The sequence below is a fragment of the Rhyacophila brunnea genome, unplaced genomic scaffold (genome assembly GCF_057557595.1).
Source record: "Rhyacophila brunnea isolate RB1 unplaced genomic scaffold, BYU_Rbru_1.0 scaffold_24, whole genome shotgun sequence".
NCBI classification, from domain to species: Eukaryota; Metazoa; Arthropoda; class Insecta; order Trichoptera; family Rhyacophilidae; genus Rhyacophila; species Rhyacophila brunnea.
The window spans coordinates 14,547,556-14,564,084 of NW_028232904.1; the positions used below are offsets into that span (position 1 = coordinate 14,547,556).

The 16,529-nt window shown below is 35.8% G+C and overlaps 1 protein-coding gene across 3 annotated transcripts in view; it reads right to left on the minus strand.

Moving 5' to 3' along the window:
• Positions 1-797: 797 nt before the first annotated feature.
• The window catches only part of LOC147069095 (choline-phosphate cytidylyltransferase A-like), a 108,365-nt gene continuing 92,633 nt past the window's right edge, over positions 798-16,529 (minus strand). For all 3 annotated transcript variants that reach the window (XM_085951293.1, XM_085951294.1, XM_085951292.1), the window contains 6 exons: positions 15,228-15,453; positions 11,511-11,608; positions 7,035-7,197; positions 3,157-3,437; positions 1,683-1,827; positions 798-1,554 (listed from right to left, as the gene is read on the minus strand). In XM_085951293.1, coding sequence (XP_085807419.1) covers positions 1,403-1,554; positions 1,683-1,827; positions 3,157-3,437; positions 7,035-7,197; positions 11,511-11,608; positions 15,228-15,453 — 1,065 coding nt within the window. In that variant the 3' untranslated portion in view covers positions 798-1,402. The remainder of the gene's footprint in view (positions 1,555-1,682; positions 1,828-3,156; positions 3,438-7,034; positions 7,198-11,510; positions 11,609-15,227; positions 15,454-16,529) is intronic.

Here is a 16,529-nt window from a genome sequence, read left to right on the forward strand (position 1 = left end):
TAAATGGACCACATTATGCATTTCTGGACCCGAAAGAACTGTAGAATAGAAAACGCTTAAAAACGGATACGACTTTAATCAAAATGCATATCAAGTTGTGATATAACAAATTACATAGCAATAGTTAATGTTACATAAAAGAACGACGTATGAAAACTAATAAATTACCTACTAAAATTATGTTTTTAGATTAACACATCCAGATTTATTGAGTGACAGTCTTTCTCTTGTAGTGAAAGAAGTAGCAGTGAAGTTTGGCTTTCAGTAAAAATGTATTACAATTGGTGTATTAGCACTTTACTCACCGCTTTCGTTCACGTGGCATTCAATAGTAGGCAATGGTAACAAACTGCATACGCCAAAGTGGCGTCGTAAGACCCATGCAACTTTTTAATACAAAATAAATTCAATACTCCATTTTGAATGTGTGGGCGTGCGTCGAGTTTTCAAGGTAGGTCGACAAGAAAACATCCGGAGTTTTGTTTTATTACCACAACTAAGAAGTTACAACAATAAACCGTGTGTTCTTGATTGGCAATAATAACTATACGTATTATTGTATAGTTGTTGAAAACATTTTGAAATATCTAAATTCAAATTTTTTTTTTTTTCGACCATGTCCGATCCTAATAGGATCATATGGGCCCTCCACAGAGTAGAGGGTTGGATTAACAGATTTTGTTTTTTACGAGAAATGGATGTCATTCATGGATGAAATTCAAATAAACAGAAAAAATCATTTAATAGACTAAGCCCAACCAAAGTGACAAATATCATTAGATAGCTATTTTATTTGATGCATTGATGTATTTTAAACACATTCTGAAAATTTGATTGAAATAAATCAGTATGGTGTATCTACTTTGCGTAATTTGCGCGGTAGGTAGAGTGTTAATTAAGGCCTCTCTCAAAGGATCATTTGTATATATTTTTGGCAGTAAATTTAAAAAAAATACATTTCGATCTATAAAAACATAGTGGGGTCCAAATAATATCCAATCGTAGCGTACATAAACCGATATTTCGCGGTAGTTAATAATACAACATTTAGCAGTACATAAATTTGTATATTATGTAAACATACAACACCTATTATAAAACCATCATCACTAATTATATACACAATTTACCCTGGAGGGCAACAACTGTCATAATCCGACCCTATTTCTTTGGGACACAGTCACTACACACAAGTCTTTTCTCCTATCCCTTTACACCACACTTATAAAATCTCAGTCTTCTCACACGGGTCAGGAGACTCATTTTTGCCAACATACCCAGTTGTGCCAACACACCCATTTATGCCAACACACCCATATTTGACAACATACCCAAATTTACCAACACACTCGCATGGCGTCTGAGTGGCAAAAGGATATGAAATGGGGAGTATGGATTGTGGCTACTTGGTCCTGTCGGAGTGGTGGGATTCATCTTCACTGTTGTCGTCAGAGAAATCATCTGTGAGGGTTCTCTGACGAGTGAATCTCGAGTCTGACCCTCTCCGCCATCTTCTGTGGCGGGATTGACTGCCTCCTGCTGGACTGGTGTCGGCTGAAAGAAAAAAAAAAATGTTATTCCAACATCGTAGACGAAAGGTCTTCATAAAACTCTTTGTTAGTACATTTACAGTTTGGGAATGTATCCTTATTAAAATTACCATAAGAGACAATATTATATACCTGATCGTGTGTCGGCGCGGTCCATACGACGGGACTTTCTGGGCGGAGGGGAGCCTCCTCGGTCTCCGTCTTCGCTTCCCCCAGGACTTCCGGGTGGACTGAGGGCCTGCATTAACCGGTCTCTCGACTCCGTGAAGATATTAGACTGCAATGGACAACAAATACAGTCAGCTAAGACGCCTGAACATATGAATTATTCTACAATCAGTTTCATGTCACAGGTGCAATACACATATTGATTGACGAAAACAGATGCAAATTTGTCCCGGTCGTGGGATTCAAAGCCGAGACTACATCGGCCGAAAGCAGAGCCATGTATAAACACTGACAAAAATTATCTCTGATAAAGTATTTGACAAGTGTGTATTCCTAATGCGTCAATGACATTGAGCTACTTTACAAGCTGTTTGTTGGCGAATTTAAAAGCGGGCGATTCAGCTACTGCGATTGTGATGATGACACACAAAACTTTCCATTCGCTGAGAAGCCAACAAGCTAGCGACTATTTTGACAAAACGTAGTTCGTTTTTTTACCCGGAGGTCGCTACTGCGCAGACGCAGTAGGCCCACACGCCGGCGTGTAGCGTGTAAAGTTGACCGGCTTTCAACCTTTCTTGGTGGATTGTTTACAATCTGCTTGTTAGCTTGTTCGATGATGACACTGGGCGACTTTACAGGCAGATTGTAAATTCGCCAACAAGCAGCTTGTAAAGTAGCTCAATGTCATTGACGCTTAAGTTGACTTCTATCGCAAGGAGAAGGGAATTGTTTATATCGAGAATAAATTGTTATGGCGATAATTAGTTATTTATGAAGTTTATAAGATTTGGTTTTTCCATAAACCACTTGGAGCCTGTCGATAAGGCTTGAGTCCCATCGCGATTTACACTCGAGAACCAGAAATGTCTTCCGTCCAGAAACATTAGGTGACGTAATTCATTTTTGAATCGACATAAAAAAACAAACGCGAATGTAGTAAAAAGCACAACTCAATTGTGTTAGTTAGACCAAGCGGTCGTAATTCATTTTGTAATGGCTGTCAAAATCATTTGTTGTTGTTGTTATTGTTGTGCTAGAGTTATCACGTGCGAGCGCTTGTGGACAGCTGAATTGGGCCACATGTACCTGGAGAACGCGCGATTTGTTACTCGCGCGCCTTGTGAGCAGGCTCTTAGTGACAATCATTTCAAAGCAGAATATAAATGACGGATCAGGGTATGACCCTTGAGAAACACCAATTGGATCGCATCAAATCAACATCAGATTGAAGAAAAATTAATTATTACTGCCAACTGCAGAGGTCGGACTGCAAAGAGAACTCTCAGAGGACAAGTGTGAATATGCTAAAAAAATTATATGTAATTTGAAATGACTTATAACTAATATAGTCCTCAGTTTTGGTAACCTTTTTTTAACTTTGACTTAGAACGCGAGAATGCATGATATGATGTAAATATCAATAGAATCAACCCACCAATCTTCCTTCCCTGCCAAACATGAGCAGAAAAGCTTCGATGAAGTCTCGTGACTTGTCCTCCCACTTAGATATGATGTCCCCCTTCTTCTCCCCGATATTCGTCATCACCTTCTTCCCCTTGTCCTTGAGCTCGTCCATTTTATTCTGGAGGCGAAACTTTTTCTCTGACAGGAATGATACGTTCAGCTCCTTGGCCGAGTAGCCTCTGGCCAGGTTCCGTCTCACGTATATGTCGTAATCGCGCACTATTCTCGCCACTATATCAGAAGTCGATACGCCTGTAAAGAAACAATACCAAAATCTATCATTCGACAGAAATAATAAAACATTAAAAATAAACTAACTATATTTTCCCTGAGGTACGAAACCTTCGAATTTAAACCTTTTATGCCATCAGCTATTATAGACATACACCATACACTTCAAACTTTTTTTTACTATTAATAAAATAATGTGAAAAGTGCATTAGCAAACTAACCAGTAAACCTCAGTAAATAGATTTTTGTTTGCTTCAATATATCTGGCGCAGAAATCATTTAAAAGTGGAAACATGGCGAACTTATATTTTTGTAATAATTTTGATTTCCAAAGCTCCAATTTTTTATGAATGCCTTCACTTTGTCTTCTTAAACGAGTGAATGCATTAGTGGTCCTTATTGATTTGTTCACTCAATTTTTTTTAATTTCAACCAAATAGACAAGTTTAACAACAAAATTATTGTTCCTAAACAAATTTGCCTCAAATTTCAACATTATGATTTGACCCTTTTATTTCATTTTTCCACGAGATAGCCAGCGCACTTCACGATAGTATAGAAGTGATGTATTATAAAATTAGTCTCCATATTTTCAAACAGGTTTGCAAACAACCTTTTATAGGACTGTTTTTTTATGTAGTTTATAACTAGAGGCCGTTTTAAAAACTATGCATTTGCAAACTGCAAACCTGTGGCTACATTGATTGTGTTAAACTTTTCGCGCTTCCCTTTGCAACACTCCGCGCCTCCCAGTTTGGAAATCGCTGATCTACTATGACTTGGACTTGACAGAGATTTTAAAAATTAACAAACACCATTTACACATTGTAGTCTTAGTTCAATGAAAAAAATACGTTTGGCACTGAATAACAACTCAAAGGTAGGTCTTCCTTGTCAATCACCGTTGACCCTCACGCTTAAAGTAACCCAGCGCCGGTCACCAGTGACACCTCTAAATTGAAATCTGTGAATGAAATCTAAATTTCAACCAAAATAGGATTTACGAGTTTTACTAGATAGAACGACGTTACGCTACTACATTCAAACTGAATAAAGTAGAAAATGTAGGGTTACCACATAAATATTATACAGTCAACCAGAACTTTAATCTTAATTTATTTTTAATCTATAAACTTATTTGTTACAAAATATTTCTCAATCAATTAATAATTCAAACATTGTGTAAGGAATAAAAATAAAAAAAAAGTGCTGAAAGTAGCTTCGTCTGACCTTTGGGTCATTTCATATTTTAATGAGAAGTACGTAATAATTTTTAATTTGATTATATTGTGGAAACAATGGCGTCATCATTTTATTGATTGACGCAAGTTCAAATTATCTAAAACAAAAAAAATGATCTACCCAGTGGGTCTATTCTATGCTTATCGACCGCTAAAGTGATAAAGTGAAAAATATTATCACACTTAGGGTAGGTTTGTATCAAAATATTAGCACTTATTGTAACAATTACACGAAGCCGGTTTTTATTGTTGCAATAAGTGCTATATTTTAACAGCACCTATCTTGCTGCTGTTAAAATATCGCACTTATTGCAACAATAAAAACCGGCTTCGTGTAATTGTTACAATAAGTGCTAATATTTTGATACAAACCTACCCTAAGTTTGATACTATTTATCAATTTAGTGTTCGATAAGTATAGAATAGACCCACTGATATTGTCACCTGCTTTGGTGATATTAAAGTTGAAACTTTGTTTTCGAGGTGGTACAGTTCATGAACTACAAGAGATCAAAATAAATCGCTATCTCACCGGTGTTTACGCAACAGTATTTCCCGGCTTTGTTATGAAATAATATTACGTCTACTAATTAATCTGTATATTTTATAAATTAATCAATAAAGGCTGCGCCATATCATTTTATGTTAGATAGATAGATGTTACGACTTTCTTTGACTTAAAATAAAAATATTTTTCTTTTTAATGTTTTCAGACATATATTATTTTACAGTTGAAATTGTAAATAATCAAAAAAATGTCAAGCTTTGTATTTTTCCGCTAGGTGGCTCTGTGGGTCTATTCTATGCTTATCGACCACTAAAGTGATAAAGTGAAAAATATTATCAAACTTAGGGTAGGTTTGTATCAAAATATTAGCACTTATTGTAACAATTACACGAAGCCGGTTTTTATTGTTGCAATAAGTGCTATATTTTAACAGCACCTATCTTGCTGCTGTTAAAATATCGCACTTATTGCAACAATAAAAACCGGCTTCGTGTAATTGTTACAATAAGTGCTAATATTTTGATACAAACCTACCCTAAGTTTGATACTATTTATCAATTTAGTGTTCGATAAGTATAGAATAGACCCACTGGTAGGTAAAGACTTTGCCTAATGAAAGATGTCAAACTTGGTATTCCGGCTGAATCTATTGTGTACAATAATTTGTTGGAAACAACTAATCTATTCACACTAAAATCAAGACGAAAAACCCCTGACCTTTTGGCTCTAAGTTAATTGGCGTAATTGGCTTTAATTCAATTTTCAGATTCAGTTTCCTTTTCACACTGACAAAAAATTTAAGACTCTTTTCAGGTTGATTTTTTTAAAGCCAACTAATCTATTCGTTCTTCAATACCGAGAATTCAATTCTCTTTCGAATAGTTCTTTCATTGACATGTTCAATACCTCAGTTCAGGCACCAAGCAATGCAATATAATGAATGATATATATTTTGATGTTTAAAATTGTAAAATTTTATTATTATTGTTCTGTGTGCTCTGTTCTAATGTTTTATTTTATATGCATGTGTTACGCCGAATTTTCAAAATTGACTATTACATGAAATGGGCAAAACTTTGCCTAATTCATGTAATAGTCAAGCCCGTTGCCTTATTCATGAATTAGGTAAACTATCTGCCGAGTGCGTGAATTCGCCAGGGTATGGAATTCTTAAACTGTCAAGATGACAGTAGAAAAAGTAAATTTAATACGGATCGTTTTATTAGTTATAATTGGACATAATATTATTATTATTAGGTTAGGTTAAGTTTTCTAATTCTTAATTCAACTGAATGTCAATTTTGAGGTTAGCTAACAAGTGTCAACAAACTATCAAATCATACTATCTCAAACAAACAATCGACCATTGCACGATTGATACCCAAGCACGAACCAAATCGCGAAAATACCTTTTAATAAAATTCTTCCGTTATCATTTATTATAGTTCTAGATTTTTTTTAGGCATAGTACTTAAATGGATATGAACGTCATTGTAGTCATTGATTGGTATATTTTTATATATAATATTATAATATTATTATATATTATAATCAATGACATTTGACACATTTGGTTAGTTTGATTAGTTGCAAAAATCACCACCGGAGCGCGACCATCTATTTTGATCAATGTATGAGCATTTGACACATTTGGTTTAGTTGCAAAAACACCACCGTAGCGCTACTATCTAATTTTCCCAATGCATGAACTAGGCAGAAAAATTACTGCCGAATTCACGCACTCGGCAGATATTTTGCCCGTTTCATGTAATAGTCAATTTCGCACATTCGGCGTAACACATGCACTGTTTAAAAATATAATAAACAAATATAAAATGTTTCCTAGCAGAGTGAAAATGTGGAAAGTACCTTCCGTCCTTTGGGTGGCGACAAACATCCCCTTGGCCTTAATGCTGGCGTAGGCGTCTCGCCCGTCTTCCGTGAGGTACGGGTAGTCGTCGTGCGCCACAAAGTCAAGTTTGTGCTCGTCTATGAAGTCGTCGTTCAGCTCCCACGGTGCGTCTCTCACCACCTGAAAAACAGCCAAATTGCACAAATTTAGTGAGGGATCAATGGCACTAATCGAGCAGGTCAACTTCTCCAGAATGTCGAGTAACCAGTATTAGGAACCTATCCCATATTCGGTACAGTCCAATACTAATTTAGATACTTGATACAATGATTATGAGGTTCCCCATGATAGAAAATAAAATAATAAAAATCACAAATTTCAATTTCCTAGTAAAATCATAATATCGCAACTAAACTGCCACAATCCAAAAAACGTCAAACAGAGAAAATCAGCTTTGATGTTTTTACCTTTCGCATTTTTGTACTGTGTTTTTGAAATATGTTTAGATATTGAATGAAGTTTTGACTTGAATTTGATGACTTAGAGATATGAAATTTTCAGTACATATACTATGAACGATAGACAATGAAACGTAGTAATTAACTCAAAACACGTAAATTTGGACTTGTGGCGGTTTAGTTGCGAGGGTGCGATATATCTATATCTCTCTTCCTTATCCAATTATTATTGAAGATGACAATGGTGAAACATTATAATATTACTGATAAAACATCATTTTGAAATCCTCAGAAACACAATTGGAATAAATTCTAGAAAAATGTTGGACCAAGTGGGATTTGAATTCACGTCTTTCGCTGGGTGAGTGTTTCCGCCCCTAAGCCATGATACATGCGAATTAAATCTTTTAATTTATTTTATGGTGTTAACTGTCAATTCATGGTGGAAATGCATTGTATTATTAATTTAAATAGAATGCAATTTTATACGAGGGTAGCCGTTTATATTTCGGGAACATCAGACAAAAAACGAATTTTTATCAATGAAAACAGTTTTATAGTTTTTCAAAATATACTCCACGATAATTATTAATACATGCAGAAGGTAACTCCAAAAAACTCCATGGTTTTTGAGTGCATCAACCGCTTTTGGAAGACCCATATGGTCGACTGCTGTTTACTTTCGGGCTCATATGTATAGATCCAAGATTCGTCACCTGCAACAATCTTATAAACGTGTTTTGAAGTACCTCAATCGTATTTTTTGAGCATTTCCTTGCACCAATCGAAACGCGCCTTTTTTGTGCGATTGTCAAATTATGCGGGATACAATGCGAACATAGCTTCTTCACGTCTAAATGTACATGCAAGATCGTATACACGATGGTGTTGCTAAAGCCCAGGGATGACTCAATCTCACGGTATGTCACATGACGATCTTGCATTATCAGTTCACGCATAGCATCTGTTTCTGGAGAAACAACCGATTTTGGACGGTCTTCACGTGGCTCGTCTGTGAGCGAATGACGACCAGCGATATACCATAGTTTTTGATGGTGCTTCATTGCCATATAAAGCGCTGAGTTCAGTGATGCACCGTTCCCGCGATAATCCACGTCGAAAGTTGTGAAAAATAAACGCACGAAAATTTTCAAGAGTTAATTCCATTTTTTTCGCCGAGATAAATTTTTCAAATGAATTTAATAAAAAACAAAAAGCGTCCGTTTGTTAAAACTTTCTGAGTACTTTTGCCAGTTAAAAATGTCAAACTATAGAAGTCAGATTGCACCTAGCAATACCAGTGTTACCAATTCCCGAAATATAAACTGCTACCTATTTAGTACTAATTTAACTTTTATTCATATTTACAATTTAATAAATGTATGACTGGTTTGAACTTTTCAAGGCCCCTTTCATATATTCTGATGAATCGATTGCGTCACTTGGGTCAAACAAAATTGCCACATCTTTAAAATGATACTTGATGCTACACAAGTGAAGGAGGTAGTAAATTTAAGTTGTTATTTCAAATTGTTCAGTGTTGATTTTGATTGGCTGTTTTTTTTGTTTTGCAATCATGATGATATCAACAAATTTATAAATTAGCGTTTTTTTGTCCATATGTGTAAACAGTAATGTCATAGATTTTTCAAGTGATGGTAATAATTATTTATTATTACTAATAATGAATTTTTCCTTGAAATCTGGTGATGTAATAATTAATAAGAATTCAGAGCTCCGTGCTCCCAGTCAGAGGCACTGCCGTGTCAATATACACAGGGGCGGATTCACAGGATTAAGGCCCCATTCCGACAAGTTGGCCTCAAATGAACATAGTGAGTAAAGTTGTGATTATATTGAGATGCACATTGCGTAGTGTCACGCTGTCAAATTTAGTCTATATGGTTTTGTCATTTTGCAGAATATTTAGAGCAAACACAATCTCTGTAAATTCAATGATGGAGTAACCTAGTAATGAGTCTCTGTAAATTCAATAATGTTTTGAACAGACCCCAACCTGCAGACCATAGATAAATAGACAACATTCTAATAAAAAATACATAGTGCCAACTGCTAAAAACTAAAAACACGCGATTTTGACATGATTCGAAAATGTGTATGCATGTAGAAAATGATAAAAAAACGTTCATTGAGTCATGCAGGTGTCGATGCAGTGCAGTATAACGTGAGGTGACCTCATTGTTGGTTTGGTGATTTCGGCAGATTTTGCTAACTGACAATATTCGTTTAAACGTTGAAAATGTGCTACGGGATGGGAGCATCAGTCTGATAACATTTTAAACAACAAGAAAAACGACATTAAACAATTTTTCCCCGAAGCGGCAGCTTACTGTGACATCACGTGATAGTACGCAACATGCACCTCACTATATTTCGTGCTTAAATCGATGTAGTGAAAAAAATATTGCTGAATATAATTACTATCTCTTTGAAAACATTTATCGTCGAATCATGAAAAGATTATATGATTACCATAGAGCAAAATGCTTATGTCTTATCTTTTGCTAATCTGGAATACTTAAAACGAAAGCCTGCAATCTATACCTATATTTATTTACATAAAATATTATAAAGTATGTTTATTTGTTCCTATTTTGAATTTTTACCACATATTAAGATAAAGTATGTATATTTTGGAATCAATTTTTATTGGTGTTCTTTTGTTTGACTTTTACAGCTGTCAGAATTATCTTCCTTCTTACAGAATTGTTTGCAGTTATTTTCATATTGAAAAATGTAATTATTATTGTAAGATTTAATGAACCTCAATCAACAAAGCTACCTCGTGCGTAGCTCGTGTACTTCAGCTAGTAAAACATAAAAGCATATTCAATATTATAATATGTACCATAGAATATTTGAAGACTTGAGAAACAAAAATGGCAGTTTCCATTATGGGAAAATGTTGATAAACCAGTAAAAATGTTTCTGCCAAGAAAAACATTGTCGGTTTAAGAGAAAAGGTACATTCTCGAAAAGGTGAAAAAAACACATTGACATAATAATTATGCTCCAAATCATTTTTGTATGATTTCTAATAAGAAATAATTAATTTTATGTTTTTTTTTCAGTCACTTTAAAAAAGTAAAACCAGGGTTTCACCGTATTGTGAAAAAATATTTTTTTTCATTAGAAATAACTATTTTTTTGTCTATTCTCTACTTTACTATTTTTACAAACATTGTACACTATGTATTGTGGCTAGGTCCATGGCCCCCACAAACGGGGGGCTGACAGGGCTCTAGCCTGGGAGCCCGGACTCGGAAGGGGCTCGGCATGGCGAGTCGACCAGATAAGAGAGATAAACACACATCACAAATTTGCTTATACAATTTTTAATTGTGTGTCGATACTCGACAATTCCATAATTCAAATGGATGTATTGAAAATACACCTTAATTTAGTACACCATTTAGAAAATACCACTGTAAAGTGTCACACTGTACCCGTAGCGATAGACAGGGGGGCCCGCCAAAGATCGTAGCCTGCGGCCCGCTTCAGGATGTGGGGACCATGGCTAGGTCACCGACTGTAAGCGATCATCCATATATGACGTCATACCCTAAGGAAAGGGGGGAATCTGGTCTGATATAATGAAATGTTTAGTGACGAGTATTGTAGAAAATGTGACATTACAAAATTGACAAAATAAACACAACATATTTTTTTCTGAAACTAAATTAATCATTCTCAACGAATTTGTTTTTTAACGATAAGGGAAGGCAGTTCAAAAATATGACATTATTTAGACAGTCGGGTAAAATATTTTATGGTTGTCATTTACAGATAAAGCCTATTGCCATAAGACTGTTTTTTGAATAAATAAATAAATTATTAACTTGCTTTTAAAGTATGGTGCACTGTGATTTGCGATATTACACGATCGTTCAAACAGATAATGATGGTTTATTTATCATATTTAACTTGTTTTATGCTTGTAACACCAATCGTTTTTAACTATGTGCAGCCATGGATTTTTTTCTCTCTTTTAATAGCAATAATTTACTTTCTCACCTCATCCACGTATCTACAATGTCTGACAGCGTCGTATCGCTCCTCGTCTGTCATCACGGTCCTTCCTTTTTTACTGTGTGTCAAGGCATCACTGCACACTGAAATAAAGCATACAAAAACAATTAATAAATAAATTCGCACACCTGCTGTTCCACCCGAGGATTTTGAAATTGACTTTATGAATGTGTAGCAATAGTGGGACCCGGCGTCTAAAATTAAGGCTCCTAAAGTTTATAGAAAATTAAGCAGTAACTTCCAGCCAATGTTGAAACGGACAATCTTTTATCTTTCTGTACCATATCCATTATTGGACATCACCAATGGTTTTGGTCATCTTTTTCTTGTCTGTTATTGTCAGGGAGCACAAAACAAAAATCAAGTGTGTCACCTTCTGAGTGTCAAACCTAATATGTCATGTTAAAGAATAATAATTATTTCTTTTGGTACTTTTAGTGTTGCTAATATTTTAGGACATTCAGAGGGCTTTGCATTTACCCACGTTTCAGACGGGACACCGGTGTCACACTCGTATATAATAAGGAGGCCTTTGTATTATGTTTATGAATGCCCAGAGTTAATGAGTCAACGCATAATTTCGCGATATAAATTAGAACATAAAACTGGTTGCGGTCATAAAAACTTGTGTATCGGCGGCTTGAGAATGTAGCGGCCGACGGAAAAGTGTACCATACACGCTTTGACTCATTAGCTCGGGGCGTTCATAAACATAATACAAAGACCCTTTTATTCGAATATAAAGGCCTCCTTATTATATACGAGCGTGACGCCAGTGTCCCCTCTGAAACCGGCCTTATTGAATTGCCATTAAGTCATAAACCGAAACTGCGGTCGAAGTCTTCGTCTATGGTGAAAAAAGTTCATTTATCTACATAATAATTTAATATTTGCGCAGATATTATAGCCCGTTTACGCGTGCACGGATTCACCGGTGGCAGTACGTATTGTCATGAACATAACAATGCAATGTAAACATGTCTTCTGAATTTTCCCACGATAGTTGCAACTTGCAAGACGTATGTGTGAACCTGTCAGAAAAAAATATGAACTACACAGCGTCTCACTTATACTTGAAGAATGATATTGGCGAGACAGTCGGCACTTTTGGGTGTAAACAGTTACTGTCGCAATAGTTTAATTTATACGCTATTGTTGCTAGTTAATCCATGCATGTATACATGTCGGTACAGATTTTTTTTAGGAGGAAAAGTATTTAATTTGTTAATTGAATTGAGTCAGCATTTACTTTCGGTTGTAACACCGGAGTTTCGGAGTTAACTCATTTTGATAATGACTTTTTAATTAGCACCTTTAAAATGCACGTTAATTACATCGATCAGCCGCCTGGTCATTACGCGCCAGGTGCGTCTTCAGTGTCCAAAGTATTAACAGCTATTGACTTAAAAATACCCTGTAGAGTTTAATATAATTTAAATTATCATTTGTGAAAGTAATTTGAACACCGAAAGCTGAAACAGAAAATCGTCTCACACTGTCCCAGTTAGGAAAATATAAAATTGAAGTGTGAATCAGATTTGAAAGTCATATTAATAACAATATAATATGATGTCATTTCTAATATGATTCGCCTCATGTGTCAGCCAGTTAGACGTTAACTTTACATATTATACACAAATAGCCACCTACTAATGCACACATTCATACACCTCGCAAAGAGGAATATTATCACTCGGCTTGACATGCTAATCATAATTATTGGCAGATGACATTACAACCCAATGTGGGTCTTGGTTGTCTCCAGGAAATATCTCCAAATCTCCTCCATCACCATAACCTCAGGGATGCTGTGTATCTTTCAACACAGTCCAACCACTACAGTCGAGGTCGCATAACCCTTTAATATATTATTGATGTACCTATTATAATAAGGGTAGGTACATCGCCTTTGCAAATCGATGGAAATATTTCGCGTAATAAATGACATTTCAAAGCTTGTGGTCGTGTAAGACGACAACTATAAGTAGAGACGCAGTGTAGTGGCAGTGGTGGCACTAATGTCGCGATGTGAGTATTTATTTTCCAAATCACTGCAACTCAAGCTGTAATTGTTGTCTTCTATCTCACTCTATCCAGTAAGCACGGCTGCCAAAGCTGCAGTTAAAGCATCAATGACATTGAGTTAGTTTACAAGGTGCTTGTTGGCGAATTTAAAAGCGGGCGAGTCAGTTAGTTCGATTGTGATGATGACTCGCTCAGAAGCCAACAAGCTAGGGAGTTGAAACCGTCATTTTCGGTACTATTTTGACAGGACGTATTGAGTAGTTCGTTTTTTTACCGGGACGTCGCTACCATCGCTCTACTGCGCAGACGCAGTAGGCGCACACGCCAGTGTGTAGCGTGTAAAGTTGACCGGCTTTCAACTTTTCTCAGTAGTTTGTTTACAATCTGCTTGTTAGCTTGTTCGATGAAGACACTGGGCAAGTTTACAAATAGATTGTAAATTCGCCAACAAGCAGCTTGTAAAGTAGCTCAATGTCATTGAGGCTTAAGAAACGCTACATTTGGAAGTTTATATCGCGAGATAGTGAACTCTTAGAATGTGTCGTAGTATTTTTATCACTATGTATATTGATTTTAGTTGGAATAGAGCTCTTGCAGGGCTATTCTAATATATCACTTAACTCTAAAATCAATAAAGAAAGCGATTAATATGATGTCGTATTCAGGTAGTTAAATATCCCGGGAAGTTAACTCTCAGATGTGATATTTTTTAACACGGCCGCCCATGACTGCGTTAATCGCGTGCTGTCAAATGTCATTAAGTAACACAGTTAACACGTCTTACTTGACAACAAATCGTCGTTGAAACTAGAAAATTGTGTAACTCCGTTTTAATCGAAAATTGACTTTGAATGCCATCTAGTGGCCGTTGATAATATCTATCCGTCTTGCAAATTTTGTAATTCCAGAAAAATTGTATCATTGTTAAATCATGGATGATTTCACTCCAAAACCATACATTTGTATAGGAAACCATAATGTTTTTTGTCTCTCCTGTAAAGTAGTGTTTTTGGAGTTACACAATTTTCTAGTTTCAACGACGAAATGTATCCCATTAGAATCTCCAATTGGACTTTTTTTATCCGATCGGCGATTCTAATGAGATGCATTTGGAATCAAGGAAGACGTGTTTGCTATCAATTATAATTATGTCCTATGAACAATATTACGTTTAAACATGTGCGGGTATGTAGATCATGCCTCGTTTAGGAGCAGCACAATCTAAGGCTAAGTGATGGTAAATTTAGGAAGTAGGAATTAATACTTTGGACGCTGAAGACGCACATGCGCGTAATGACCAGGCGGCCGATCGATGTAATTAACGTGCATTTTAAGGTGCTAATAAAAATCTCATTATATAGTCAGCAGCGAATGAGTTAAGGAACCAGTAATTCAACTTGTAACAAATTTCTCGCCTGTGAAACTAAATAATATGAAGATATAAAATAAAAATTTAGGTAATTAATATTGACATATTATGCGAGACGAAAAATAGTATGGGGTGGTATTTTGAGTCCACTAAAGGGTCAATGTGTTAATACCAATGTATGTTATGTCAGGCATATTATGTGTTCCTGTTACCAAATGAGTTCCGCTAAATACCTATAATAGATTGAGGGCCACTTCAAGGTCGGTCTCCTATGCATGCAAAGGATTTAGCAAATGTGCTTCACATACCTCCAACTATGAGGTAGACATTGGGGAAGAGGTTCTTGGCCTGCTTGAGCTGCCTCGCGTGACCCTGGTGGAAAAGGTCATAGATGCCATCAGCGTAGACGCGCACCCTCCGAGTGGCCGTCCCTGCCATGGCCGCTTGCCTGGTCACTCGCATGCTGTAGTCACATCGGGATAGCTCCTCCTGCGCCGCTGGTTCGTCTGAGAATGGTGCTTCGGCGCATATTGACTGGAAATGGAAAAAAAGAAATGTTATAATAAGCATACTGTAAGTCCACTTTCCGCCACCTAATAATAAGATGTCCTATGTTAGATAGACCTATCTAGATTCAAATATATGTGACAGTATTTTTTTGTGCAAATCATACAGTAAATTTTACTTAACTTTACTTATGAAAATTCAATATTGTCATACAAATTACGTTGTAATTATTTTCAAAATATATGATACCAGGTTTACAACACCATCGGCTGCCCATCAAAATTCAACTATATACACAACCCTAAGTAGATATTATGACACAAAATTCGTTACCTTACTTTGAAAAGGTTCTAATTGCACTTGACCATGTTTTGAGCTATGAGCGTTTGAAATTTGGAATGGTCATAATTTTCAATATAAAAAGACATGTAGATAGAACTCCGGCATACTGCTAATTCCCATATTTGACAATAGATGACTCTGAAATGAACGTATATGATAGAGTATGACTAATGGAACCTTTTCACACCAAAAAGTCATTTTAGGCCAAAATGTCAGTTAGAACCTTTTCAAAGTAAGGTAACGAAATAGCAAGTAGGTAGTTAATTTACTTGTACTTTTTATTCTAAATGTCATGTTGTGAACGTCTTGAATTAATAATTTGTTATCTATGTGCTCAATGTGTTTTTTTTTTTAAATAAATAAATAAAATTCTTTAATTTAAGCCTAAAATAATTAATAAATATTATGTATTATATACATATTATTTTTAACATTACTACAGGTCGAGAGGCCCAATGACAGTAGTGTAGTTTAACAGTAGTGTATTTAGTCGTAGAAGCGAAACAATCACAAACACCCAGGCTTTGAGAAAAATCACATAAAATAATATATTGTGTCGTCATCGGAATCGAACCCACAGCTCCCGGATGAAAGGCCAGCGCCTTACGCACTGCATCACGAGAGGTAAGTAAGTAGAAAATAGGTAAGTATGTACCTAAAGAATTTGCAGACAATTTGAAAGGGGATGGCATTGGGACGTCACTAGGTATGTATTTTTTAACAGCACCCCTACAAGGAAGTCACCGCACGCCACTGATAGC